The sequence below is a fragment of the Lampetra planeri genome, unplaced genomic scaffold, assembly GCF_965212315.1.
Source record: "Lampetra planeri unplaced genomic scaffold, kcLamPlan1.2.h2 scaffold_176, whole genome shotgun sequence".
Lineage (NCBI taxonomy): Eukaryota > Metazoa > Chordata > Hyperoartia > Petromyzontiformes > Petromyzontidae > Lampetra > Lampetra planeri.
This window is the reverse complement of record NW_027614497.1, coordinates 1-26,606: the sequence shown is the minus strand read 5'-3', so window position 1 is coordinate 26,606 and position 26,606 is coordinate 1. Positions and strand designations below refer to the sequence as shown.

The 26,606-nt window shown below is 52.7% G+C and overlaps 2 protein-coding genes across 2 annotated transcripts; both read left to right on the top strand.

Moving 5' to 3' along the window:
* Positions 1-1,852: 1,852 nt before the first annotated feature.
* LOC144739868 (protein mago nashi homolog) lies at positions 1,853-13,233 on the top strand. Its single transcript, XM_078622756.1, has 5 exons — positions 1,853-1,998; positions 5,800-5,858; positions 7,413-7,523; positions 9,845-9,927; positions 10,482-13,233. The coding sequence occupies exons 1-5, from the start codon at positions 1,902-1,904 to the stop codon at positions 10,579-10,581; spliced, it is 450 nt and encodes a 149-aa protein (XP_078478882.1). The 5' UTR covers positions 1,853-1,901; the 3' UTR covers positions 10,582-13,233.
* Positions 13,234-21,641: 8,408 nt separating this feature from the next.
* Positions 21,642-26,298, top strand: WDR83OS (WD repeat domain 83 opposite strand). Its single transcript, XM_078622757.1, has 3 exons — positions 21,642-22,032; positions 24,861-24,966; positions 25,423-26,298. Exons 1-3 carry the CDS (start codon positions 21,956-21,958, stop codon positions 25,522-25,524), a joined length of 285 nt encoding a protein of 94 aa, XP_078478883.1. The 5' UTR covers positions 21,642-21,955; the 3' UTR covers positions 25,525-26,298.
* The last annotated feature ends 308 nt before the right edge of the window (positions 26,299-26,606 follow it).

Sequence of the window (26,606 nt, the reverse complement as noted above, 5' to 3'; positions counted from 1 at the left end):
ATACACAGAGACTCATAGAGACTCACAGAGATACAGAGACACACAGAGACTCATAGAGATACACAGAGACTCACAGAGATACACAGAGACACATAGAGATGCACAGAGACTCATATACACAGAGACTCATAGAGATACACAGAGACACACAGAGATACACAGAGACACATAGAGACTCATAGAGATACACCGATACTCATAGAGATACACAGAGACTCACAGAGATACACCGAGACTCATAGAGACACATAGAGATACACAGAGACTCATAGAGACTCACAGAGACTCACAGAGATACACAGAGACTCATAGAGATACACAGAGACTCATAGAGATACACAGAGACACATAGAGATACAGAGACTCATATACACAGAGACTCATAGAGATACACAGAGACTCATAGAGACTCACAGACTCATAGAGATACACCGATACTCATAGAGATACACAGAGACTCACAGAGATACACCGAGACTCATAGAGACACATAGAGATACACAGAGACACATAGAGATACACAGAGACACATAGAGATACACAGAGACTCACAGAGATACACAGAGACTCACAGAGACTCATAGAGATACACAGAGACACATAGAGATACACAGAGACTCATAGAGACTCACAGAGATACACAGAGACTCACAGAGACTCATAGAGACTCATAGAGATACACAGAGACTCATAGAGATACACATAGACTCATTGAGATACAGAGACTCATAGAGACTCACAGAGACACATAGAGATACACAGAGACTCATAGAGATACACAGAGACTCATAGAGATACACAGAGACTCATAGAGACTCGTAGAGACTCATAGAGATACACAGAGACACATAGAGATACACAGAGACTCATTGAGATACACAGAGACTCATAGAGACTCACAGAGACACATAGAGACACACAGATACTCATTGAGATACACAGAGACTCGTAGAGACTCATAGAGACAGAGACACACAGATACACAGAGACTCATTGAGATACACAGAGACTCATAGAGACGCACAGAGACACATAGAGACGCACAGAGACACATAGAGACACACAGATACTCATTGAGATACACAGAGACTCGTAGAGACTCATAGAGACACACAGAGACTCATAGAGACTCATAGAGATACACAGAGACTCATAGAAATACATAAAGACTCAGAGATGCATAGAGACGCATAGAGATACACAGAGACTCATAGAGATACACCGAGACTCATAGAGACTCGTAGAGACTCATAGAGACTCACAGAGACTGATAGAGATACACAGAGACTCATAGAGATACACAGAGACTCATAGAGACACACAGAGACTCATAGAGATACACAGAGACTCACAGAGACTCATAGAGATACACAGAGACTCATAGAGATACACAGAGACTCACAGAGATACACAGAGACTCATAGAGATACACAGAGACTCACAGAGATACACAGAGACTCACAGAGATACACAGAGACTCATAGAGATACACAGAGACTCATAGAGATACACAGAGACTCACAGAGATACACAGAGACTCACAGAGATACACAGAGACTCATAGAGATACACAGAGACTCACAGAGATACACAGAGACTCACAGAGACACATAGAGATACACAGAGACACACAGAGACACATAGAGATACACAGAGACTCACAGAGATACACAGAGACTCATAGAGACACATAGAGATACACAGAGACACACAGAGACTCACAGAGACACATAGAGATACACAGAGACTCATAGAGACTCACAGAGATACACAGAGACTCATAGAGACCCACAGACACGCAACACAATCCGGATGTGGGCGTGGCTTGAACCGGAAACGGAACCCCCCCCCCCCTCCATCACCCTCTCTTCCCCCCCCCCACACACACATGCAAGGCCGTAATGGCGTCGATCAGCAGCGACTTCTATTTGCGCTACTACGTCGGCCACAAGGGGAAGTTCGGACACGAGTTCCTCGAGTTCGAGTTCAGACCCGACGGTACGAGTCGTTCTCCACACTCACACAAACTCTCACCCCCGCCTCCCGCTCCCGCCGAGTCGCTCCCGCGTGGGTCCAAGCCCCCCCGGGAGTTCCTCGCCCACACCGCCGCAAGACGCTAGGCGAGCCGCGGGCTTCGGGCCTACCAACGAGCGGGAATTGTTGAGCTGATGTCGGCTTTGACGCGTTATTAGTTTCGGATTTGGATCTTTCGGATGCGTCGTTGAGTAGAGCCCCCGGAGGGGGGGGGGTTTAGTCGGGACCCGTTGCGTTTTGTTTGCGTGTATTGGGGACACCACGGTGGCTGGGAGATGTTGACTGCCTCGCCTGGTGTACAGGAGGTCGTGGGTTCGAGCCCAATCCCTGACGATGCCTGCTGCTGTGTATTTGGAGTTTGCGTGTCTCTCTCTCTCATCATCATCACGGTGGCTAGGAGATGTTAAGTGCATCGCCTGGTGTACAGGAGGTCGTGGGTTCGATCCTGACCCCTGACGACGCCTGCTGCTGTGTATTTGGAGTTTGCGTGTCTCTCTCTCTCATCATCATCACGGTGGCTAGGAGATGTTAAGTGCATCGCCTGGTGTACAGGAGGTCGTGGGTTCGAGCCCAATCCCTGACGATGCCTGCTGCTGTGTATTTGGAGTTTGCGTGTCTCTCTCTCTCATCATCATCACGGTGGCTAGGAGATGTTGACTGCCTCGCGTGGTGTACAGGAGGTCGTGGGTTCGAGCTCAATCCCTGACGATGCCTGCTGCTGTGTATTTGGAGTTTGCGTGTCTCTCTCTCTCATCATCATCACGGTGGCTAGGAGATGTTGACTACCTCGCCTGGTATACAGGAGGTCGTGGGTTCGATCCTGACCCTGACGATGCCTGCTGCTGTATATTTGGAGTTTGCGTGTCTCTCTCTCTCATCGTCATCACGGTGGCCAGGAGATGTTAAGTGCATCGCCTGGTGTACAGGAGGTCGTGGGTTCGAGCCCAATCCCTGACGATGCCTGCTGCTGTGTATTTGGAGTTTGCGTGTCTCTCTCTCATCATCACGGTGGCCAGGAGATGTTGACTACCTCGCCTGGTGTACAGGAGGTCGTGGTGGGTTCGATCCTGACCATGTAACGCCTGTATATTTGGAGTTTGAGTTTGCGTCTCTCTCCGTGGTGAGATGTTAACTACCTCGCCTGGTGTACAGGAGGTCGTGGGTTCGAGCCCAATCCCTGACAATGCCTGCTGCTGTTGGAGCTTGCGTGTCTCTCTCTCTCATCATCATCACGGTGGCTGGGAGATGTTAACTACCTCGCCTGGTGTACAGGAGGTCGTGGTGGGTTCGATCCCGACCCTGACCCCTCGCTTCTGAAAAAGAGCGATGTCGTTCAGTGGGCCTTACCTGGTTAAACGAAATGTGTTTAGTTTTAATGTACAGGGTGCACCAGGTGTCTTGTAACACCCAATTTACCCTAAACATAGATTTTTTTTTCCCCCTTCCTTTCTGTTTCATATGAACCTTTAAACAAGTAAACCCCTAAAAACAAAGTTTTTCACTATAAATCCTTTATATGCGTGGCGGCTAGAGTCCTCTCGTCCTCTGGCTTGAGATGGCTGCCACCTATGGGTCAGATGATTGCCTGCCACCATTAAGCAATTGGTAATTAAATATTTAATTTGTTTTCCCCTAAAAAGTGTAAAATGTTTGGAATTTTTTTTTCACGAAAATTAATTGTCTCGCACAACGAGTCTGTGTGGAAAATGTCAGCTCGATTGGATCACGGGAAGTGGGTTAAAAAACGACCGAAAGATTTGCACGGTCGTAAGCAAGCAAGCACGCAAGCAAGCACGCAAGCAAGCAAGCAAGCGAACTTAATATAAAGGATTTAAAAAATTGTACATTTTAGAGAATTAAAATGGGGGGGGGGGGGGGGGGTGTCACGACATCTGGACCGCCCTGTAAAGTGCGCGTGAGATGCCGTATTGAGACTTGAGTAGCAAAAGCAGCTGGCTGTGTTGATGATGTGTTATGATCCACTGAGCCATAACAGAATGGGCTTCATTATTAAGGGTTCAGATAAAGAGTACAGTATTTCGTGTTTTCGCTGGCGGCTTCTATACCGCTCACATTTCCGAAGACAAACCGCGGTTTTTTTTTAAGCGTAACCAATTTGTAAATCTTCCAAGCTCGTGGTTTTTGTTGTTGTTCAAAGGGCTAGAACAACAACAACGCAACACGTCCATCAATAACAGCGTGGCCTTAAAAGGGAAGAACAATTTAATATACATAATAGGCGACGTTTCGGGCAACCGACCAAATATATTTCGATTTAAAGCTTTCGTGACTGCAGGGATTCATATTCTTGGTTCTGTCGGTAAATTCACGTAGAAGGGAAATTAAAATAATATTTTTATTGATTATGTTTTATTTGTATTATTTCCCTTCTATGTGACTTTACCGAAAGAACCAAGAATACGACCAAATCTATTTTCCCTTTCAAGGCAGCATATATATATTTTTAAATCCTTTATATTAAGTTCACTTGCTTGCTTAGGACCGTGCAAATCTTTCGGTCGTTTTTTAACCCACTTCCCGTGATCCAATCGAGCTGACATTTTCTACACAGACTCGTTGTGCGTGACAATTAATGTTCGTGGAAATTTTTTTCCAAAATGTTACACTTTTTAGGACAAAATATTATATTTAATTACCAATTGCTTAATGCTGCCATGCAATCATCTGACCCATAGGTGGCAGCCATCTCAAGCCAGAGGACGAGAGGACTCTAGCCGCCACGCATATAAAGGATTTATAGTGAAAAACTTTGTTTTTACGGGTTATACTTGTTTATTTTTATGTTTACCTCTCTACATTAAGCGCTGTGAAGAAGGACCCCTGCCCCAAACGTCGCCTATTCTATATTTTGGCTACCACGGTGTGACCGACGAAAGTGTGTGGGGAGTTTGTGCCGCTAAGTTTCGCGTGTGCATCGGTGGCGGCGGCCAGGCCAGAGATGATTTAGTTTGCACGCTTTTATTTAACTTGCCCTGTTGTCTCCGTATACTCTTTTTAAATCTTTGACGCTGAATGTCTTCGGATACGACGAAGCCCAACGACCCGAAACCTTTGTACACGCGGCAGACTCCCTCCTCGTCGTCATGTTTGTGTGACAATTCAAGATTTCATTTAAGGCTCCGGTCCACGTCCTCCATTCTGCCACCGATCAATGGACACACTTTTGTTTTCACTCAAAAGTGCAAACTAAATTCTTTAAAATTCTGAATATGTTGTGCTCATGAATAAAATTACACATCTTCTTGGTTCTTTCGGTAAAGTCACGTAGAATGGAAATAATAAAAATAAAACAATAAAATAATTCTCACGACGTTTCGGCCACAACGCAAGCAGCCATTCAGACTCTGTCGTCTCGACGGACCTGTTCTTCACCTGAGGACGGCTGCTTGCGTTGTGGCCAAAACGTCGTGATAATTATTTTATTATGTTTTATTTTTACTATTTTATTATTTCCATTCTACGTGACTTTACCGAAAAAAACCAAGAAGATGAATCCCTGCAGTCACGAAAGCTTTAAATCAAAAATTGCACATATCGAAAGGAAGCCACCCACTTTTATTCAGCACATCAAATGTGATTCATTCCGCATTGAAAACCTTGTTTTTTTTCACCTAACATTTTTGTTAGACGTGTTTGCGTGCTGCAACCTTTGAGTGTGGAATCTCACACGCGCGTGTGTTGTGTCTTCCCCCTTCTACCCGCACCACCACTCCTCCACCCGCCTGTGGCTGCCCTACACCGTAGGTAAACTCCGGTACGCCAACAACAGCAACTACAAGAATGACGTGATGATCAGGAAAGAGGTGAGGCAAACGCTGCGTGGTGTGCATCTATATCCGTGTGTGCAGGGACTCATCTACTTACAAACCAGTTAGGTTCCAGAAGGTGTCTGTTCGTAAGTTGATTCGTTCGTAAGTCCAACTTTACGCCCGTCGATTCCAATCATGTACACTAAACATGGGGAATGGCTTTACAATTTGTATAATCTCATGTAGATGTAGATGCCACTGGTTCTTCACGTTCTGCAGATGTAGATGCCACTGGTTCTTCACTTTCTGCAGATGTAGATGCCACTCGTTCTTCACGTTCTGCAGATGTAGATGCCACTGGTTCTTCACGTTCTGCAGATGTAGATGCTACTGGTTCTTCACGTTCTGTAGATGTAGATGCCACTGGTTCTTCACGTTCTGCAGATGTAGATGCCACTGGTTCTTCACGTTCTGCAGATGTAGATGCCACTGGTTCTTCACGTTCTGTAGATGTAGATGCCACTGGTTTTTCACGTTCTGCAGATGTAGATGCCACTGGTTCTTCACGTTCTGCAGATGTAGATGCCACTGGTTCTTCACGTTCTGCAGATGTAGATGCCACTGGTTCTTCACGTTCTGCAGATGTAGATGCCACTGGTTCTTCACGTTCTGTAGATGTAGATGCCACTGGTTCTTCACGTTCTGCAGATGTAGATGCCACTGGTTCTTCACGTTCTGTAGATGTAGATGCCACTGGTTCTTCACGTTCTGCAGATGTAGATGCCACTGGTTCTTCACTTTCTGCAGATGTAGATGCCACTGGTTTTTCACGTTCTGCAGATGTAGATGCTACTGGTGTCTTCATGTTCTGCAGATGTAGATGCCACTGGTTCTTCACGTTCTGCAGATGTAGATGCCACTGGTTCTTCACGTTCTGCAGATGTAGATGCCACTGGTTCTTCACGTTCTGCAGATGTAGATGCCACTGGTGTCTTCACGTTCTGCAGATGTAGATGCCACTGGTTCTTCACGTTCTGCAGATGTAGATGTCACTGATTCTTCACGTTCTGCAGATGTAGATGTCACTGATTCGTCACGTTCTGTAGATGTAGATACCACTGGTTCTTCACGTTCTGCAGATGTAGATGCCACTGGTTCTTCACGTTCTGCAGATGTAGATGTGTAGCGGACCTGGCAGAGACCTCAGTTCGATTCCAGCTCACGGCCACTAACACCAGTGACGATTATCTGAACCGGTCATGGGCATCCCCTGAGTCGACTCAGCCTCAAATGAGTATCTGGGGGCGGTGTGTAAACATCTCCACTTGGGGTGACAAAGGTGGCCCGGACGTGGGGCTGGCCACGCACCCCCACCCCCTTGTGTGGCGTGCCGGCCTGTATAGGTGCTACTCGCTAACAGCACTTGCCCAGACAGTCTGTTGAGGCTACACGGGGGATCTTTGATGGTGTCCCGTTTTCGGGAGTTCTTCCCCTAGAATTGGCTCGCGTGCAGGAGGCAATTATATCCAGCGGTGGATCGGTCGGTGGGTGACGGTGACGGCTGTGTGTGCCTCAGGCGGGTGACGGTGGCGACTGTGTGTGCCTCAGGCGTACGTGCACAAGTCGGTGATGGAGGAGCTGAAAAGAATCATCGAGGACAGTGAGGTCACCAAAGAGGACGACTCCATGTGGCCCCCACCCGACCGCGTCGGACGACAGGTGCCGGGGCACGGCCCGAGAGACGCGGGGAGACGCACTGGGACACGCGGAGAGAGACGCACTCGGACACGCGGAGACACACGCGGGGAGACGCACTGGGGGACAAGGGGAGATGCACGGTGGAGAGACGCTGCGGGGAGACGCACTGAGACACACGGGGAGACGCACTGAGACACACGGGGAGAAGCACTGGGACACGCGGGGAGAGGACGCACTGGGGGACACGGGGAGACGCACTGGGGGACACGGGGAGAGACGCACTCGGACACGCGGAGACACACGCGGGGAGACGCACTGGGGGACAAGGGGAGACGCACGGTGGAGAGACGCTGCGGGGAGACGCACTGAGACACACGGGGAGACGCACTGAGACACACGGGGAGAAGCACTGGGACACGCGGGGAGAGGACGCACTGGGGGACACGGGGAGACGCACTGGGGGACACGGGGAGAGACGCACTGGGACACACGGGGAGACACACGGTGGAGAGATGCTGCGGGGAGACGCACTGAGACACACGGGGAGACGCACTGAGACACACGGGGAGACACACTGGGACACACGGGGAGACGCACTGGGGGACACGGGGAGACACACGTGGGGAGAGGACGCACTGGGACACGCGGGGAGACGCACGGTAGAGAGATGCTGCGGGGAGACGCACTGGGGGACACGGGGAGACGCACTGGGACACACGGGGAGAGGCGCACTGGGACACACGGGGAGAGGCGCACTGGGACACGCGGGGAGAGACGCATGGTGGAGAGACGCACGGTGGAGAGACGTTGTGGGGAGACACGTGGGGCGATACAAAATGGAGAAACGTAGGGGAACGCGTTGGGAGACACGGGACCCACGGAAGGAACTAATACAAAACCCACACGGGTAGAGACACTGGGGAGACATGGGGGTAGAGACACGGGGGTAGAGACACGGGGGTAGAGACACGGGGGTAGAGACACGGGGGTAGAGACACGGGGGTAGAGACACGGGGGTAGAGACACGGGGGTAGAGACACGGGGGTAGAGACACGGGGGTAGAGACACGGGGGTAGAGACACGGGGGTAGAGACACGGGGGTAGAGACACGGGGGTAGAGACACGGGGGTAGAGACACGGGGGTAGAGACACGGGGGTAGAGACACGGGGGTAGAGACACGGGGGTAGAGACACGGGGGTAGAGACACGGGGGTAGAGACACGGGGGTAGAGACACGGGGGTAGAGACACGGGGGTAGAGACACGGGGGTAGAGACACGGGGGTAGAGACACGGGGGTAGAGACACGGGGGTAGGGAGACAGTGGGAGACAGTGGGAGACACAGTGGGAGACACGGGGGAGACGTGTGGGAGACACGAGACACAGTGGGAGACACGGGGGTAGAGACACAGTGGGAGACACGAGGAGACGTGTGGGAGACACGGGGGTAGAGACACAGTGGGACACACGGGGGTAGAGACACAGTGGGAGACACGGGGGTAGAGACACAGTGGGAGACACGAGGAGACGTGTGGGAGACACGGGGGTAGAGACACAGTGGGAGACACGAGGAGACGTGTGGGAGACACGGGGGTAGAGACACAGTGGCAGACACATTGGGAGACACATTGGGAGACACATTGGGAGACAAGGGAGTAGACATGGGGGTAGAGACACAGTGGGAGACACAGTGGGAGACACGTGGGAGACACGGGGGAGACACAGTGGGAGACACGGGGGTGATACACCGCAGCGGTTAGCACTGCGCTGCGCGAGGAACCCGCCGACTCAAGTTCGATTCCCGCTCACGGCCAACACCAGTGATGACGATCTGAACCGGTCCTGGGCGTCCTCTAGGTCGACTCAGCCGAAAATAAGGACCTGGTGTGATGCGTAAACATCTCTCTCCTCATCTCTCTCATCTCTTTCACGCCCTTGCCGCTGCACAGGAGCTGGAGATCGTGATTGGCGATGAGCACATCTCTCTCTCATCTCTCTCCTCATCTCTCATCTCTCCTCATCTCTCTCATCTCTCTCTCTCCTCATCTCTCTCATCTCTCCTCATCTCTCATCTCTCTTTTCATCTCTCCTCATCTCTCTCTCGCCCTTGCCGCTGCACAGGAGCTGGAGATCCTGATTGGCGATGAGCAAATCTCTCTTCTCATCTCTCTCTCTCCTCATCTCTCTCATCTCTCCTCATCTCTCTCATCTCTTCTCATCTTTCTCATCTCTTCTCATCTTTCTCATCTCTCCTCATCTCTCTCATCTCTCTCTCTCCTCATCTCTCTCCTCATCTCTCACCTCATCTCTCCTCATCTCTCTCTCGCCCTTGCCGCTGCACAGGAGCTGGAGATCGTGATTGGCGATGAGCACATCTCCTTCACCACCTCCAAGATCGGCTCGCTCATCGACGTCAACCAGTCCAAGTGAGAGTCCCGCTCGCTCGCTCGCGGAGCCGTGCACCTAGCCTGGCACAGACGTGATCGTGATGCCGACCACCACGAGCGGCGAGTGACGGTTCTTCGTGATGTATTTATTTGTGTGTATTCTTAGGTTTTTTCGGTAAAGTCACGTAGGTAAAAACATTATGCAGTCTATTCTTAGTCTCAAGCCTCGCCTTACCATATTAATAAAAAGTATGCGGCCCTTGCCCCACCACCTTCTCCAACCATTATATATACGGAGTGGTAGCTCCATTATATAAACGCAGTGGTAGCTCTTGCAATCTCTCATTCACTTGATACAGCTGTCGTGGCTGTGACGGTTCCACCTGAAGACGGAGGCTTGTGTTGCCTCCGAAACGTCGTGATTTTTTATTTTTTGTTTTACTTTTAAATGTGTTTTACCTACGTGACGTTACCGAAAAAACCTAAGAATATGAATCATTGCAGTCACGAAAGCTTCAAATCTAGAATTATTCGTGCGCGTGTGTCTGTTTCATCGAATCTCGCTTTGCGTTTGTCCTCCCCGTGTCTCCCAGGGATTCGGACGGGCTCCGCGTTTTCTACTACCTCGTCCAGGACCTCAAGTGCCTCGTGTTCAGTCTCATCGGACTCCACTTTAAGATCAAACCCATCTAACGCGTGCGCACACACAGACACACACAGACACACACAGACACACAGACACACACAGACACACACACACACACAGACACACACACACACAGACACACACACAGACACACACAGACACACACACAGACACACACAGACACACACAGACACACACACAGACACACACAGACACACACAGACACACACAGACACACACACAGACACACACAAACTCGGACATCTGCAGACACGCGTGCGCACACACAGTTAACACCCATGTAGCGCGACTCAATAACACACACACACACGCAGGTGTGTGATCCGGTGATGAACCCACAATATTCACTCCCATGAATTCCCAACTCCCGAGCTGTGCGGCAGGGCAAGGGCTAACCCTGAGGACGCTTTACCAAAGTGAAAGTGAAGCTAAAGAGCAGAGGTCGCAAACCGGTTTTGATTCCTTACCCGTACCCGGCCGCACCAGGATCGCAAACGGGTACCCGTACCCGGCCGTACCCATACCCTACCCGTACCAGGCCGGGTATCGGGTAGGGTACGGGTATCGGGTACCCGATTGCGACCTCTGGGATGAAGCCATGTTGCAGGCGCGGGTGGGTTGATTCTAGGAACTTGAATAGTGAGAAGAGACAAGACGTTGGGAAATGAGTGACAAACGGTGACTCACCAGTGACTCACGGCCTACCCGTACCCGGCCGCACCAGGGTCGCAAACGGGTACCCGTACCCGTACCCGGCCGGGTACGGGTAGCCTGGTATCGGGTAGGGTACGGGTATCGGGTACCCGGTTGCGACCTCTGCTAAAGAGGGAGTGAAGTGAAGGGGGGGCGTGGGGGGGAGGCTGGGTGGTGATCGAGGCAGGGGAACACGGGAGAAGGGAGAAAACCCCCCCTCCCCCCCCACTGCTGAGACACATCCCTGGACACATCCCTGGACACGTGTCTCCCGCGTGAGCTCTCAAGGCCAGATCTTTCACTCGGCTGCAACCAGCTGAGGGGTGACGTCGCCCTTGGTGACGGTCGGTCCAAGCTCTTCGTGCCGACGGCGACGGGCGGTGAATTACGCGACGGCGAATTTCGGAGCGACGAGTGGGTTTATCAAATACTTCAAACTTCTTTTTTTAATTGTCCGAATAAATGGGCACGAGGTTTTTGCTACCTTGGCGGTGGTTGCCGATTTTTCTGCTTTGGCCAGTGGACTAAAAGTAACTTGAGTCCAGCCCTAACAACAAAAACTACGAAACTAAACTTTTTATTTTTTGCCAGGGTAAGGCCCATTGAGCCAATGAGTTATCTTGCAGAAGCACAAATGATGATAGCTCAGCGGGGAGTGGCTTATCACGTGGACATTCATAGCAGCAGCCAAATACTCTAAACGCACGCTCATTCTAAATGCGGAGGGGGAAAATCAAAAGGACAATGGATAAAAAAAAAGTCCACGCGACCACGGGGATAGAGGGAGACACACAAGGTCCCAATATACAGTAGGGTCGAACCCACGAACTCCTGGCGTACCAGGTGAGGTAGTTAACATCTCACCATCACGGTGCCTCTGTTGAGTTCCGAGGGAAATCCGCGGCAGCACAAACGAGCGCCAGGAAGGAACACAGGCCGGGTGTTTTCTTCACATTTGCTCGGGCACCGCGGGTGCTAGGAGATGTTGACTACCTCGCCTGGTATACAGGAGGTCGTGGGTTTGATCCCGAACCTGACGGCTGCTGCTGTATAGTTGTAGTTTGCGTCTCTCATCATCACGGTGACTAGGAGATGTTGACTACCTCGCCTGGTATACAGGAGGCCATGGGTTTGATCCCTACCCTGACGCCTGCTGCTGTATATTTGTAGTTTGCGTCTCATCATCACGGTGGCTAGGAGATGTTGACTACCTTGCCTGGTATACAGGAGGTCGTGGGTTTGATCCCGAACCTGACGCCTGCTGTATATTTGGAGTTTGCGTGTCTCTCTCATCATCATCATCACAGTGGCTAGGAGATGTTGACTACCTTGCCTGGTATACAGGAGGCCATAGGTTTGATCCCTACCCTGACGCCTGCTGTATATTTGGAGTTTGCGTGTCTCTCTCATAATCATCACGGTGACTAGGAGATGTTGACTACCTCGCCCGGTATCCAGGAGGTCGTGGGTTTGATCCCTATCCTGACGCCTGCTGCTGTATAGTTGTAGTTTGCGTGTCTCTCTCGCCGTGGTCGCATGGATTTTTCTCCGGAGTCCTCCGGTTTTTCCCTACACGTTTAGAATCGGCATCGCGCGTTTGCATTTCGCTGCCCTACATTTATCACGTGACCACGATAGGCCGCCACTTGGCTGGGCTATAGTTTGCGATGGCGAGGTCGCTCATGAAAAAAATATATAGCAGCTACATAGCTGAGTGGGCTTTACCTGGAAAAATAAAGAACTTGAGTTGAAAAATGTGAGTAGATTGGGTTAATGTTTAACCCATGGCGACTTCCTGAAGGTGGAGCTCGAAACGATCTTTTTTTTTTGCGCTGGATGGGTTTTAACTTGAGTCTCGCGACAGATTTTTTGTTTGTTTTGTTTGTACCATCGCGGCTGTTGGGAGGTTTGGCGTCGTTTTCATACATTGTTGCATTGGGCGATGACGGCGAATCGTTGAAATAAAGCTCGAGGTTCACTGTTGAGTCTAGATTTGAAGCTTTCGTGACTGCAGGGATTCATCTTCTTGGGTTTTTTCGGTAAAGTAACGTAGGTAAAAAATTAAAATTAATAAAATAAAAATCACGACGTTTCGGAGGCAACACAAGCTTCCGTCTTCAGGTGGAACCGTCACAGCACGCTCGCTGAATCAAGGTTTATTAATTTTTTACCTACGTGACTTTACCGAAACAAACCAAGAAGATGAATATAACTTTCGATGTAAAGCTTTCGTGACTGCAGGGATTCATCTTCTTGGTTCTTTCGGTAAAGTCACGTAGAATGGAAATAATAAAAAAATAGAACATAATAAAATAATTCTCACGACGTTTCGGCCACAACGCAAGCAGCCGTCCTCAGGTGAAGAACAGGTCTGTCGAGAAGACAGAGTCTGAATCACACACTCCAGGCTTGGAGCGACTATTTAAGCTGGGATGGAGGGGGGAAGGGCGCCTTGACAAAATAATTTGCATATCACGAGGAATTTAGCATATTTATGGGAAATTCAGATATGCGATTAGTACTACTTGTGAAATGCGTAGGAGGTTTAGCGGGGGGTTTAAAAAATGTTGAGTCTAGATTTGAAGCTTTCGTGACTGCAAGGATTCATCTTCTTGAGTTTTTTCGGTAAAGTAGGTAAAAATGTTAAATTAATAAAAGTAAAATAAAAATCACGACGTTTCGGAGGCAACACAAGCTTCCGTCTACAGGTGGAACCGTCAAAGCACGCTTGCTGTATCAAGGTTTATTAATTTAAATATTTTTTACCTTACGTGACTTCACCGAAAAAACCCAAAAATATGAATATAACTTTCGATTTAAAGCTTTCGTGACTGCAGGGACTCATCTTCTTGGTTCTTTCGGTAAAGTCACGTAGAATGGAAATAATAAAATAATAAAAATAGAACCTAATAAAATAATTCTCAGAATTATAATTCTCAGAATTATTTTATTATGTTTTATTTTTATTAATAATAAAACCTAATAAAATAATTCTGAGAATTTGTTATTAGTTAATTCTGAGAATTATTTTATTACGTTTTATTTTTATTATTTTATTACTTCCCTTCTACGCGACTTCACCGAAAAAACCCACGAAGATGAATATAACTGTTGAGTGTTCCTGTTTGTTTCGCTTCGGCACCGATGACGTCACTGAACTATTGTGTACCCCCGTTGAAAGTCGCAGGCCGCGTTATTCCCCGGTTCGTTTGGAACAAACTTTGAAAACCCTCGGAACGACGTCACGTCGCCACATTGACAAGCGGTGACTCGGGTGCGTTGGGCTGGGTAAGCGTGCGAACGAAGTGGATTTGATTTTTTTGTTAAATCCTTTATATTAAGTTCGCTTGCTTGCTTGCTTAGGACCGTGCAAATCTTTCGGTCGTTTTTTAACCCACTTCCCGTGATCCAATCGAGCTGACATTTTGCACACAGACTCGTTGTGCGTGACAATGCATTTTCGTGAGAAAAAAAATTCCAAAATTTTACACTTTTTAGGGAAATGTTTTTAAATATTTAATTACCAATTGTTTAATGCTGCCAGACAATCATCTGACCCATAGGTGGCAGCCATCTCAAGCCAGAGGACGAGAGGACTCTAGCCGCCCCGATGCCACGCATATGAAGGATTTATAGTGAAAAACTTTGTTTTTACGGGTTTACTTGTTACTGAACGTGTGGCCATCTGTGTGGGGATCAAGCGATTAAGAGTTTTTATTCTTAAAAGTCTTCTGTGGTGGCGGTTAGGCTAAGAGTTGTTTTACGTGGTGGTTTAGCTGCTGCAGCTCCATACTATTAACATTCCTTCCCTTTATTAATGCTAACCCTACTCCCTCCCTTTGATGCTGCTAATCCTGCATAATGCACGGGCATTATATGGCTTTGAAACCCCACGCCCACCTCCTACGCATTCCACAAGTAGTGACTAATCCCATATCTGCATTTCCCATAAATATGCTAAATTCCTCTTGATATGCAAATTCATTTGTCAAGGCGCTCTTCCCCCTCTAACCCAGCAGCTTAAATATACGCTGCCAAGCTTGGTGGTGCTCATTCAGATGCGGTCTTTCCGACAGACCTGTTCTTCACCTGAGGACGGCTGCTTGCGTTGTGGCCGAAACGTCGTGTGAGAATTATTTAATTATGTTTTATTATTTCCCTTCTACGTGACTTTACCGAAAGAACCAAGAAGATGAGTCTTCCGTGGTTTATGACTTTCTTCCGAGAGTGCAAACGGAGCATGCTTTGACTTGCATTAGGAGTTAATGAGGAGTTGACGTGGATTCCAATCGGAGTTGTGTCAATATATTCAGACCGGAAAAATCCGATGAGCTATGAAGCTTTTTTCACAGGTGTCCAGTCGAGGCACGGGGTCAGAAAGTTCGATTCAAGAACACATGACGGTTGCATGTCATTGTAGGAATCGGAATGTATACTGGAGGAATCCGATGAGCTATGAAGCTTTTTTCACAGGTGTCCCCTCGAGGCACGGGGTCAGAAAGTTCGATTCAAGAACGTATGACGGTTACATGTCATTGTAGGAATCGGAATGTATCCTGGAGGAATCCGATGAGCTATGAAGCTTTTTTCACAGATGTCCAGTCGAGGCACGGGGTCAGAAAGTTCGATTCAAGAACACATGACGGTTGCATGTCATTGTAGGAATCGTAATGTATACTGGAGGAATCCGATGAGCTATGAAGCTTTTTTCACAGGTGTCCCCTCGAGGCACGGGGTCAGAAAGTTCGATTCAAGAACACATGACGGTTACATGTCATTGTAGGAATCGGAATGTATACTGGAGGAATCCGATGAGCTATGAAGCTTTTTTCACAGGTGTCCCCTCGAGGCACGGGGTCAGAAAGTTCGATTCAAGAACGTATGACGGTTACATGTCATTGTAGGAATCGGAATGTATACTGGAGGAATCAGATGAGCTATGAAGATTTTTTCACAGGTGTCCAGTCGAGGCACGGGGTCAGAAAGTTCGATTCAAGAACACATGACGGTTACATGTCATTGTAGGAATCGGAATGTATACTGGAGGAATCCGATGAGCTATGAAGCTTTTTTCACAGGTGTCCCCTCGAGGCACGGGGTCAGAAAGTTCGATTCAAGAACACATGACGGTTACATGTCATTGTAGGAATCGGAATGTATACTGGAGGAATCCGATGAGCTATGAAGCTTTTTTCACAGGTGTCCCCTCGAGGCACGGGGTCAGAAAGTTCGATTCAAGAACGTATGACGGTTACATGTCATTGTAGGAATCGGAATGTATACTGGAGGAATCAGATGAGCTATGAAGATTTTTTCACAGGTGTCCAGTCGAGGCACGGGGTCAGAAAGTTCGATTCAAGAACACATGACGGTTACATGTCATTGTAGGAATCGGAATGTATACTGGAGGAATCCGATGAGCTATGAAGCTTTTTTCACAGATGTCCAGTCGAGGCACGGGGTCAGAAAGTTCGATTCAAGAACACATGACGGTTGCATGTCATTGTAGGAATCGGAATGCAGAGGTGTGGACTCGAGTCATGTGACTTGGACTCGAGTCAGACTCGAGTCATGAATTTGATGACTTGCGACTCGACTTGGACTTGCATAACAATGACTTTGTCCCACCTATGAGATGTGGACTCGAGTCATGTGACTTGGACTCGAGTCAGACTCGAGTCATGAATTTGATGACTTGCGACTCGACTTGGACTTGCATAACAATGACTTTGTCCCACCTATGAGATGTGGACTCGAGTCATGTGACTTGGACTCGAGTCAGACTCGAGTCATGAATTTGATGACTTGCGACTCGACTTGGACTTGCATAACAATGACTTTGTCCCACCTCTGTCGGAATGTATACTGGAGGAATCCGATGAGCGATTAAGATATTTTCCCACACGTCCAGTAAGTAAATCAGAGAGTGCTTGAGCAGGACACGTCTAAAACAAAACTTTAAACTTGTTTATGTTACCAGGTAAAGCCCACTGAGTTATTTAGCTTTTTTTTTTAGAAGCGACCAGGACATCACAAATGACAGCTCAACGCAGTGGCTTGTCACGTGGACATTTCTAGCAGCCAAATACTCAAAACGCGCGTTGATTCTAATTGTGGAGGGATAAACCAGAGGGCAGTGGATTCAAATCCACGCAAACTCCAAACATACAGCAGCAGGCATCGAACCCACGACCTCCTGTACACCAGGCGAGGCAGTTAACATCTCCTAGCCACCGTAGCGCCCTTACGTCACTGCGGTCAAGACGAATGTCTGAGCTGCAGCCTCAGGAGGATACAACAGCCGCCTGTGCCAGGCTAGGTGCACGTTGAGGCGCTCGCTGGCAGGAGGAGGAGGTCACGGGACCAGACTCGGGTGGTGCCGTGCGGTTGACTGAGATGACTGGCAGATGCACCAGCTGTGCCCCCTACCACGTTACGACAACCAGCCACCGCGTGTCCCCTGTGCCAGGCTAGGTGCACTTTGAGGCTGTCACGTGAAGTGCACCAGCAGCCTGTGGCTCGCTCCCTCGCTGTGCCACAGGAGAGCACGCAGAGATGGAGGAATCAGAAAAATAAAAAAAATCAAATCCCTTGGTGCACCTAGCCTGGCACAAGCGCCGCGGTGACGTCACCGCCAGCTGATGCTGTGGATCTTATTGTTGTCATCGCAACGCGGGGATCGCGACTCGCACCCCCCCCCCACCCCCTTCGGAAAAGGCGACCTTCATCCAGCAGTGGATCAAAGTCGACGCCGATGCTGAACATTTACCAAACGCGTTCCACGTTGACAACACGTGCGCGCGGGGTGGATCTCCGGGCTACCCGTAGTCGCGTTCCGTTTTTGGAGGGGGGTGAGCGAGGGGGTGGGGCGTGAGCGAGGGGGAGGGGGGTGAGTGGGGTGGGGGGTGAGGTGGGGGGTGAGTGGGGTGGGGGGTGAGGTGGGGGGGTGAGCGAGGGGGTGGGGCGTGAGCGAGGGGGAGGGGGTGAGTGGGGTGGGGGGTGAGGTGGGGGGTGAGTGGGGTGGGGGGTGAGGTGGGGGGTGAGGGGTGAGTGAAGTGGGGGGTGAGGTGGGGGGTGAGGTGTGGGGTGGGGGGTGAGGTGGGGGGTGAGCGAGGGGGTGGGGGGTGAGCGAGGGGGTGGGGCGTGAGCGAGGGGGAGGGGGTGAGTGGGGTGGGGGTGAGTGGGGTGAGTGGGGTAGGGGGGTGAGGTGTGGGGTGGGGGGTGAGTGGGGTGGGGGGTGAGGTGGGGGGTGAGTGGGGTGGGGGGTGAGGTGGGGGGTGAGCGAGGGGGTGGGGCGTGAGCGAGGGGGAGGGGGTGAGTGGGGTGGGGGGTGAGGTGGGGGGGTGAGTGGGGTGGGGGGTGAGGTGGGGGGTGAGGGGTGAGTGAAGTGGGGGGTGAGGTGGGGGGTGAGGTGTGGGGTGGGGGGTGAGGTGGGGGGTGAGCGAGGGGGTGGGGGGGTGAGCGAGGGGGTGGGGCGTGAGCGAGGGGGAGGGGGTGAGTGGGGTGGGGGTGAGTGGGGTGAGTGGGGTAGGGGGGTGAGGTGTGGGGTGGGGGGTGAGTGGGGTGGGGGGTGAGGTGGGGGGTGAGTGGGGTGGGGGGTGAGGTGTGGGGTGGGGGGTGAGTGGGATGGGGGGTGAGTGGGGTGGGGGGTGAGGTGGGGGGTGAGGTGGGGGGTGAGGTGGGGGGTGGGGAGTGAGTGGGGTGGGGGTGAGGTGGGGGGTGAGGTGGGGGGTGAGTGGGGGGGTGAGTGGCATGGGGGGTGAGTGAGGGGGTGGGGGGGTGAGTGCGGGGTGAGTGGGGTGGGGGGTGAGTGAGGGGGTGGGGGGTGAGTGCGGTGCGGGGTGAGTGGGGTGGGGGGTGAGTGAGGTGGGGGGTGAGTGGGGGGGTGAGTGGCATGGGGGGTGAGTGAGGGGGTGGGGGGTGAGTGCGGGGTGAGTGGGGTGGGGGGTGAGTGAGGGGGTGGGGGGTGAGTGCGGTGCGGGGTGAGTGGGGTGGGGGGGTGAGTGAGGTGGGGGGTGAGTGGGGGGGGTGAGTGACGGGGTGGGGGGTGAGTGAGGGGGTGGGGGGTGAGTGCGGGGTGAGTGGGGTGGGGGGGTGAGTGAGGGGGTGGGGGGGTGAGTGCGGGGTGAGTGTGGTGGGGGGTGAGTGAGGGGGTGGGGGTGAGTGGGGGGGTGAGTGTGGTGCGGGGTGAGTGAGTGGGGTGGGGGTGAGTGGGGGGGGTGAGTGTGGTGCGGGGTGAGTGAGGGGGTGGGGGTGAGTGAGTGGGGTGGGGGGTGAGTGTGGGGGGTGAGTGGGGGGTGAGTGAGGGGGTGGGGGTGAGTGGGGGGGTGAGTGTGGTGCGGGGTGAGTGAGTGGGGTGGGGGGTGAGTGAGGGGGTGGGGGTGAGTGGGGGGGTGAGTGTGGTGCGGGGTGAGTGAGGGGGTGGGGGTGAGTGGGGGGGTGAGTGTGGTGCGGGGTGAGTGAGGGGGTGGGGGTGAGTGGGCTGTGGGGTGAGTGAGTGGGGTGGGGGGTGAGTGTGGGGGGTGAGTGGGGGGTGAGTGAGGGGGTGGGGGTGAGTGGGGGGGGTGAGTGTGGTGCGGGGTGAGTGAGTGGGGTGGGGGGTGAGTGAGGGGGGTGGGGGTGAGTGGGGGGGTGAGTGTGGTGCGGGGTGAGTGAGTGGGGTGGGGGGTGAGTGAGGGGGTGGGGGTGAGTGGGGGGGTGAGTGTGGTGCGGGGTGAGTGAGTGGGGTGGGGGGTGAGTGGGCTGTGGGGTGAGTGAGGGGGTGGGGGTGAGTGAGTGGGGTGGGGGGTGAGTGGGCTGTGGGGTGAGTGAGTGGGGTGGGGGTGAGTGGGGGGGTGGGGGTGAGTGAGTGGGGTGGGGGGGTGAGTGGGCTGTGGGGTGAGTGAGGGGGTGGGGGTGAGTGAGTGGGGTGGGGGGGTCAGTGGGCTGTGGGGTGAATGAGGGGGTGGGGGTGAGTGGGGGGGTGAGTGTGGTGCGGGGTGAGTGAGTGGGGTGGGGGGGTGAGTGGGCTGTGGGGTGAGTGAGGGGGTGGGGGTGAGTGAGTGGGGTGGGGGGTGAGTGGGCTGTGGGGTGAGTGAGTGGGGTGGGGGTGAGTGTGGTGCGGGGTGAGTGAGTGGGGTGGGGGGTGAGTGGGCTGTGGGGTGAGTGAGTGGGGTGGGGGGTGAGTGAGGGGGTGGGGATGAGTGGGGGGGTGAGTGTGGTGCGGGGTGAGTGAGTGGGGTGGGGTGTGAGTGGGCTGGGGGGTGAGTGAGTGGGGTGGGGGGTGAGTGAGGGGGTGGGGGTGAGTGGGGGGGTGAGTGTGGTGCGGGGTGAGTGAGTGGGGTGGGGGGTGAGTGGGCTGGGGGGTGAGTGAGTGGGGTGGGGGGTGAGTGGGTTGTGGGGTGAGTGAGTGTGGTGGGGGGTGAGTGAGGGGGTGGGGGTGCGGGGTGAGTGGGGGGGTGAGTGTGGTGCGGGGTGAGTGGGGGGGTGGGGGGTGCGGGGTGAGTGAGGGGGTGGGGGTGAGTGGGGGGGTGAGTGTGGTGGGGGGTGAGTGAGGGGGGTGGGGGTGAGTGGGGGGGGGTGAGTGAGGGGGGTGGGGGGGCGGGGTGAGTGAGGGGGTGGGGGGTGCGGGGTGAGTGAGGGGGGTGAGTGAGTGGGGGGCGGGGTGAGTGAGGGGGTGGGGGGGCGGGGTGAGTGAGGGGGTGGGGGGGCGGGGTGAGTGAGGGGGTGGGGGGGCGGGGTGAGTGAGGGGGTGGGGGGGCGGGGTGAGTGAGGGGGTGGGGGTGAGTGGGGGGGTGAGTGTGGTGGGGGGTGAGTGAGGGGGGTGGGGGTGAGTGGGGGGGGGTGAGTGTGGTGCGGGGTGAGTGAGTGGGGTGGGGGGTGAGTGTGGTGCGGGGTGAGTGAGGGGGTGGGGGGGCGGGGTGAGTGAGGGGGTGGGGGGTGCGGGGTGAGTGAGGGGGTGAGTGAGTGGGGGGCGGGGTGAGTGAGGGGGTGGGGGGTGGGCGGGGTGAGTGGGTGGGGTGAGTGAGTGGGGTGGGGGGTGAGTGTGGTGCGGGGTGAGTGAGGGGGTGGGGGGGCGGGGGTGAGTGAGGGGGTGGGGGGTGCGGGGTGAGTGAGGGGGTGAGTGAGTGGGGGGCGGGGTGAGTGAGGGGGTGGGGGGTGGGCGGGGTGAGTGGGTGGGGTGAGTGAGTGGGGTGGGGGGTGAGTGTGGTGCGGGGTGAGTGAGGGGGTGGGGGGGCGGGGTGAGTGAGGGGGTGGGGGGGGCGGGGTGAGTGAGGGGGTGGGGGGGCGGGGTGAGTGAGGGGGTGGGGGGGCGGGGTGAGTGAGGGGGTGGGGGGGGCGGGGTGAGTGAGGGGGTGGGGGGGGCGGGGTGAGTGAGGGGGTGGGGGGGGTGGGCGGGGCGAGTGGCGGTTGGTTCCGTAGTCCGACTCCGGATCCGCTCCTCGTTGGTGAACTCCACTCCGGCCTCTGACTCCACTCCGGCCTCGCAGCCCTCCCATTGGTCCGCAGGCTCCACGCGTCGACGTTGACGTCATCGCGGGAGTCCAGTCCGGAACCGCCGAGAAACTCCACCCCGGGCTCCCCACCGCACCCAGTTGCACTGTACCTCCTCGCCTTGATGATTGTATCTTAACGTATTTTAATCCCGTACCCTTCGCATTCATCAGCGAATCGCCGTCACACACACACACATCTCTTTAGAATAACACAACGATCAAGGCGAACGCGATGTCGTCCAACAACAGCGGCGGCAGCAGCAGCAGCAACAACAGCAGCGACCCAAAGAAACCCAACAAGATACAGAGGTTCGCTGGCTATGAGAAGGCACTCACAGACACACACACAGCTTTTAATAATTAACCGTGTTTATAAGTATTGTTAGTTAGCCTCTATGGAAATACAGCAGAAAGGGTGCGCGGTGGCTAGGAGATGTTGATGACATCGCCTGGTGTACAGGAGGTCGTGGGTTCGATCCCGACCCTGACGACGCCTGCTGCTGTATATTTGGAGTTTGCGTGTCTCTCTCATCATCATCACGGTGGCTAGGAGATGTTGACGACATCGCCTGGTGTACAGGAGGTCGTGGGTTCTATTCTGACCCTGACGATGCCTGCTGCTGTATATTTGGAGTTTGCGTGTCTCTCTCATCATCATCATCATCACGGTGGCTAGGAGATGTTGACTACTTCGCCTGGTGTGCAGGAGGTCGTGGGTTCGATCCCGACCCTGACGATGCCTGCTGCTGTATATTTGGGGTTTGCGTGTCTCTCTCATCATCATCATCACAGTGGCTAGGAGATGTTGACTACCTCGCCTGGTACACGCCAATTCGTCACTTGTACAGCACAACGGTGTGTTGGAGAGCCAAGCGCAACATTTAAAATCTAGATTGTACAATCACAATATACAATTGCAATGTACAATCATGATTATAGAATTACAATATACAATTACAATGTACAATCACAATATACAATTGCAATGTACAATCATGATTATAGAATTACAATATACAATTACAATGTACAATCACAATATACAATTACAATTTACAATTATGATTATAGAATTACAATATACAATTACAATGTACAATCACAATTTACAATTACAATTTACAATCACAATTTACAATCTAGATTGTACATTTACAATTACCAATCAGATTGTGAATATTGTGGGTTTGGCTTTCCAACACACCAACTGGCCACGTTCCCTTTACGTGACAACCCTCACTGGTTGGCTGTGTCGGGTGGTGGCGGGTTTTAACGACACAACATTTACATATCTACGCGATCGAACCCAACAACAACAACAACAAAAAACAACCTCTATTAATGATCAACGCCCGATTCGTTCGCCAACCGGAATCCAGTGAAGCTCTGCGGGCACCTTGACAGACACGGCGGGGTTCGTAAGTCGAAGAGCGCGTAAGTCGGGGTTCGTAAGTCGAGGAGTGCGTAAGTCGAGGAGTGCGTAAGGCGGATTATGCGTCAGTTGGGGCGTTCGTAAGGCGGGGCGCTCGGAAGTCGAGGAGATCGTAGGTTGGTTGTTCGTAGGTCGGGGAGTTCGTAAGTCGATGCGTTCGTATTCTTGGTTCTTTCGGTAAAGTCACGTAGAAGGGAAGTAATAAAATAATAAAAAATAAAACATAACGAAATAATTCTCACGACGTTTCGGCCACAACGCAAGCAGCTTCCCTTCTACGTGACTTTAGCGAAAGAACCAAGAAGATGAATCCCTGCAGTCACGAAAGCTTTAAATCGAAATTCAAGCGTTCGTAGTTTGTGGCGTTCGTATGACAGATAGTTCGTAAGTCGGTGAGTTTGTATGTTGATGGTTCGTAGGTCGGAGGTGTTTATAGGTTGGGGCGTTCGTAGGTTGATTGTTCGTAGGTCGGGGAGTTCGTAGGTCGGGGAGTTCGTAGGTCGGGGTTCGTAAGTCGGGGGTTCGTAAGTCGGGACCTGTGTAAGTCGGGGTTCGTAAGTAGGGCCGTTCGTAAGGCGAAATATTCATGTCTCGGCCGGTCGTAAGCATGGGCGTTCAGAAGTCGAGGAGGTCGTAGGTTGGTTGTTCGTAGGTCGGGGAGTTCATAGGTCGATGCGTTCGTATCTTGACTGATCGTAAGCATGGGCGTTCAGAAGTCGAGGAGGTCGTAGGTTGGTTGTTCGTAGGTCGGGGAGTTCATAGGTCGATGCGTTCGTATCTTGACTGATCGTAAGCATGGGCGTTCAGAAGTCGAGGAGGTCGTAGGTTGGTTGTTCGTAGGTCGGGGAGTTCATAGGTCGATGCGTTCGTATCTTGACTGATCGTAAGCATGGGCGTTCAGAAGTCGAGGAGGTCGTAGGTTGGTTGTTCGTAGGTCGGGGAGTTCATAGGTCGATGCGTTCGTATCTTGACTGATCGTAAGCATGGGCGTTCAGAAGTCGAGGAGGTCGTAGGTTGGTTGTTCGTAGGTCGGGGAGTTCATAGGTCGATGCGTTCGTATCTTGACTGATCGTAAGCATGGGCGTTCAGAAGTCGAGGAGGTCGTAGGTTGGTTGTTCGTAGGTCGGGGAGTTCATAGGTCGATGCGTTCGTATCTTGACTGATCGTAAGCATGGGCGTTCAGAAGTCGAGGAGGTCGTAGGTTGGTTGTTCGTAGGTCGGGGAGTTCATAGGTCGATGCGTTCGTATCTTGACTGATCGTAAGCATGGGCGTTCAGAAGTCGAGGAGGTCGTAGGTTGGTTGTTCGTAGGTCGGGGAGTTCATAGGTCGATGCGTTCGTATCTTGACTGATCGTAAGCTGGGGCGTTCGGAAGTCGAGGAGGTAGTAGGTTGATCGTTCGTAGGTCGGGGAGTAGGTTAAGTCAAATCGTTCAAAGTTTGTTGCATTCGTATGACGGATAGTTCGTAAGTCGGTTAGTTTGTACGTTGGTGGTTCGTAAGTCGGGGCGTTTCGTAGGTCGGGTGTTCGTAAGTCGGGGTGTTCGTATGTCGGGTGTTCGTAAGTCGGGGTGTTCGTTAGTCGGGGCGATTCGTAGGTCGGGTGGTCGTAAGTCGAGGAGGTCGTATGTCGGGTGTTCGTAAGTCGGGGTGTTCGTAAGTCGGGCGCTGTCCCCCCCGTGTGTGTGTGTTTGTGTGCGCGCGCAGGTACAAGCCCCCGTCAGCAGAGAACTCGCAGACGCTGGAGGATCCCACGCCGGACTACATGAACCTGCTGGGCATGGTGTTCAGTATGTGTGGCCTCATGCTCAAGGTGACGCGCGGCATGGACAGAAGGTCCCCCGTGTAGCCTCTAGCAGACTTGGGGCAAGTGCTGTTAGCGAATAGCAGCAGCGCCTATGAAGGAGACAAAGACAAAGATCTCCCGTGTAGCCTCTAGCAGACTGTCGGGGCAAGTGCTGTTAGCGAGTAGCAGCAGCGCCTATGAAGGAGACACAGACAAAGATCCCCCGTGTAGCCTCTAACAGACTGTCGTGTCTCCCTCTGCCTCCCCGTGTCTCCCTCTGCCTCCCCGTGTCTCCCTCCCCGTGTCTCCCTCTGCCTCCCCGTGTCTCCCTCTGCCTGCCCGTGTCTCCCCCTGCCTGCCCGTGTCTCCCTCTGCCTCCCCGTGTCTCCCTCCCCGTCTCTCCCTCTGCCTCCCCGTGTCTCCCTCTCCCTCCCCGCGTCTCCCTCTGCGTCTCCCCGCGCGCCTCTCCCCACTCTCGTGCAGCTCAAGTGGTGTGCCTGGGTCGCCGTCTACTGCTCGTTCATCAGCTTCGCCAACTCGCGCAGCTCCGAGGACACCAAGCAGATGATGAGCAGCTTCATGTGAGACTCCGAACCAGACACACACGCCACCGCCGCCGCCGGCGAGACTTGGCTGCGACTACGCTTGGTTTATTTGAGCAGGTTAGGCCCCGCTGAGCTATGTAGATGTTTTTTCAGGAGCGACCCCGGCCATGACTAATGATAGCTCGACGAAGTCGCTTGTCATCGTGATCGACGGACGTGGCTTAACATCGCGTGGAAATTTGTAGCGGCAGCCGAATAATATGGGAGCGTAGAGATCCTTAGAGACCCGCAGAGATGCATAGAGGCCCACAGAGACACACAGATACCCATAGAGATACATACAAACCCTTAGAGATACATACAGACCCATAGAGATGATGATGAGAGAGAGAGAGAGACACGCAAACTCTAAATAAACAGCAGGCGTCAGGGTCGGGATCGAACCCACGACCTCCTGTATACCAGGCGAGGTAGTCAACATCTCCTAGCCACCATGATGATGATGAGAGAGAGAGAGAGACACGCAAACTCTAAATTAACAGCAGGCATCAGGGTCGGGATCGAACCCACGACCTCCTGTATACCAGGCGAGGTAGTCAACATCTCCTAGCCACCGTGATGATGATGAGAGAGAGAGAGACACGTAAACTCCAGATATACAGCAGCAGGCATCAGGGTCGGGATCGAGCCCACGACCTCCTGTATACCAGGCGAGGTAGTTAACATCTAGCCACCGTGATCATGATGAGAGAGAGACACGCAAACTCTAAATACACAGCAGCAGGCATCAGGGTCGGGATCGAACCCACAACCTCCTGTACACCAGGCGAGGTAAGTCAACATCTCCTAGCCACCATGATGATGATGAGAGAGAGAGAGAGAGAGAGACACGCAAACTCTAAATAAACAGCAGGCATCAGGGTCGGGATCGAACCCACGACCTCCTGTATACCAGGCGAGGTAGTCAACATCTCCTAGCCACCATGATGATGATGAGAGAGAGAGACACGTACACTCCAAATATACAGCAGCAGGCCTCGTCAGGGTCGGGATTGAACCCACGACCTCCTGTACACCAGGCGAGGTAGTTAACATCTCCTAGCCACCGTGATGATGATGAGA

Bases quoted from the DNA above. Each gene is read 5' to 3' on its own strand.
- LOC144739868 (XM_078622756.1), top strand. From the start codon at position 1,902: ATGGCGTCGATCAGCAGCGACTTCTATTTGCGCTACTACGTCGGCCAC. The intron at 5,859-7,412 runs GTGAGGCAAACG...TGTGTGCCTCAG, and splicing joins ACGTGATGATCAGGAAAGAG to GCGTACGTGCACAAGTCGGT. The intron at 7,524-9,844 runs GTGCCGGGGCAC...GCCGCTGCACAG, and splicing joins CCGACCGCGTCGGACGACAG to GAGCTGGAGATCGTGATTGG.
- WDR83OS (XM_078622757.1), top strand. From the start codon at position 21,956: ATGTCGTCCAACAACAGCGGCGGCAGCAGCAGCAGCAACAACAGCAGC. The intron at 22,033-24,860 runs GTTCGCTGGCTA...GTGCGCGCGCAG, and splicing joins AAACCCAACAAGATACAGAG to GTACAAGCCCCCGTCAGCAG. The intron at 24,967-25,422 runs GTGACGCGCGGC...ACTCTCGTGCAG, and splicing joins TGTGTGGCCTCATGCTCAAG to CTCAAGTGGTGTGCCTGGGT.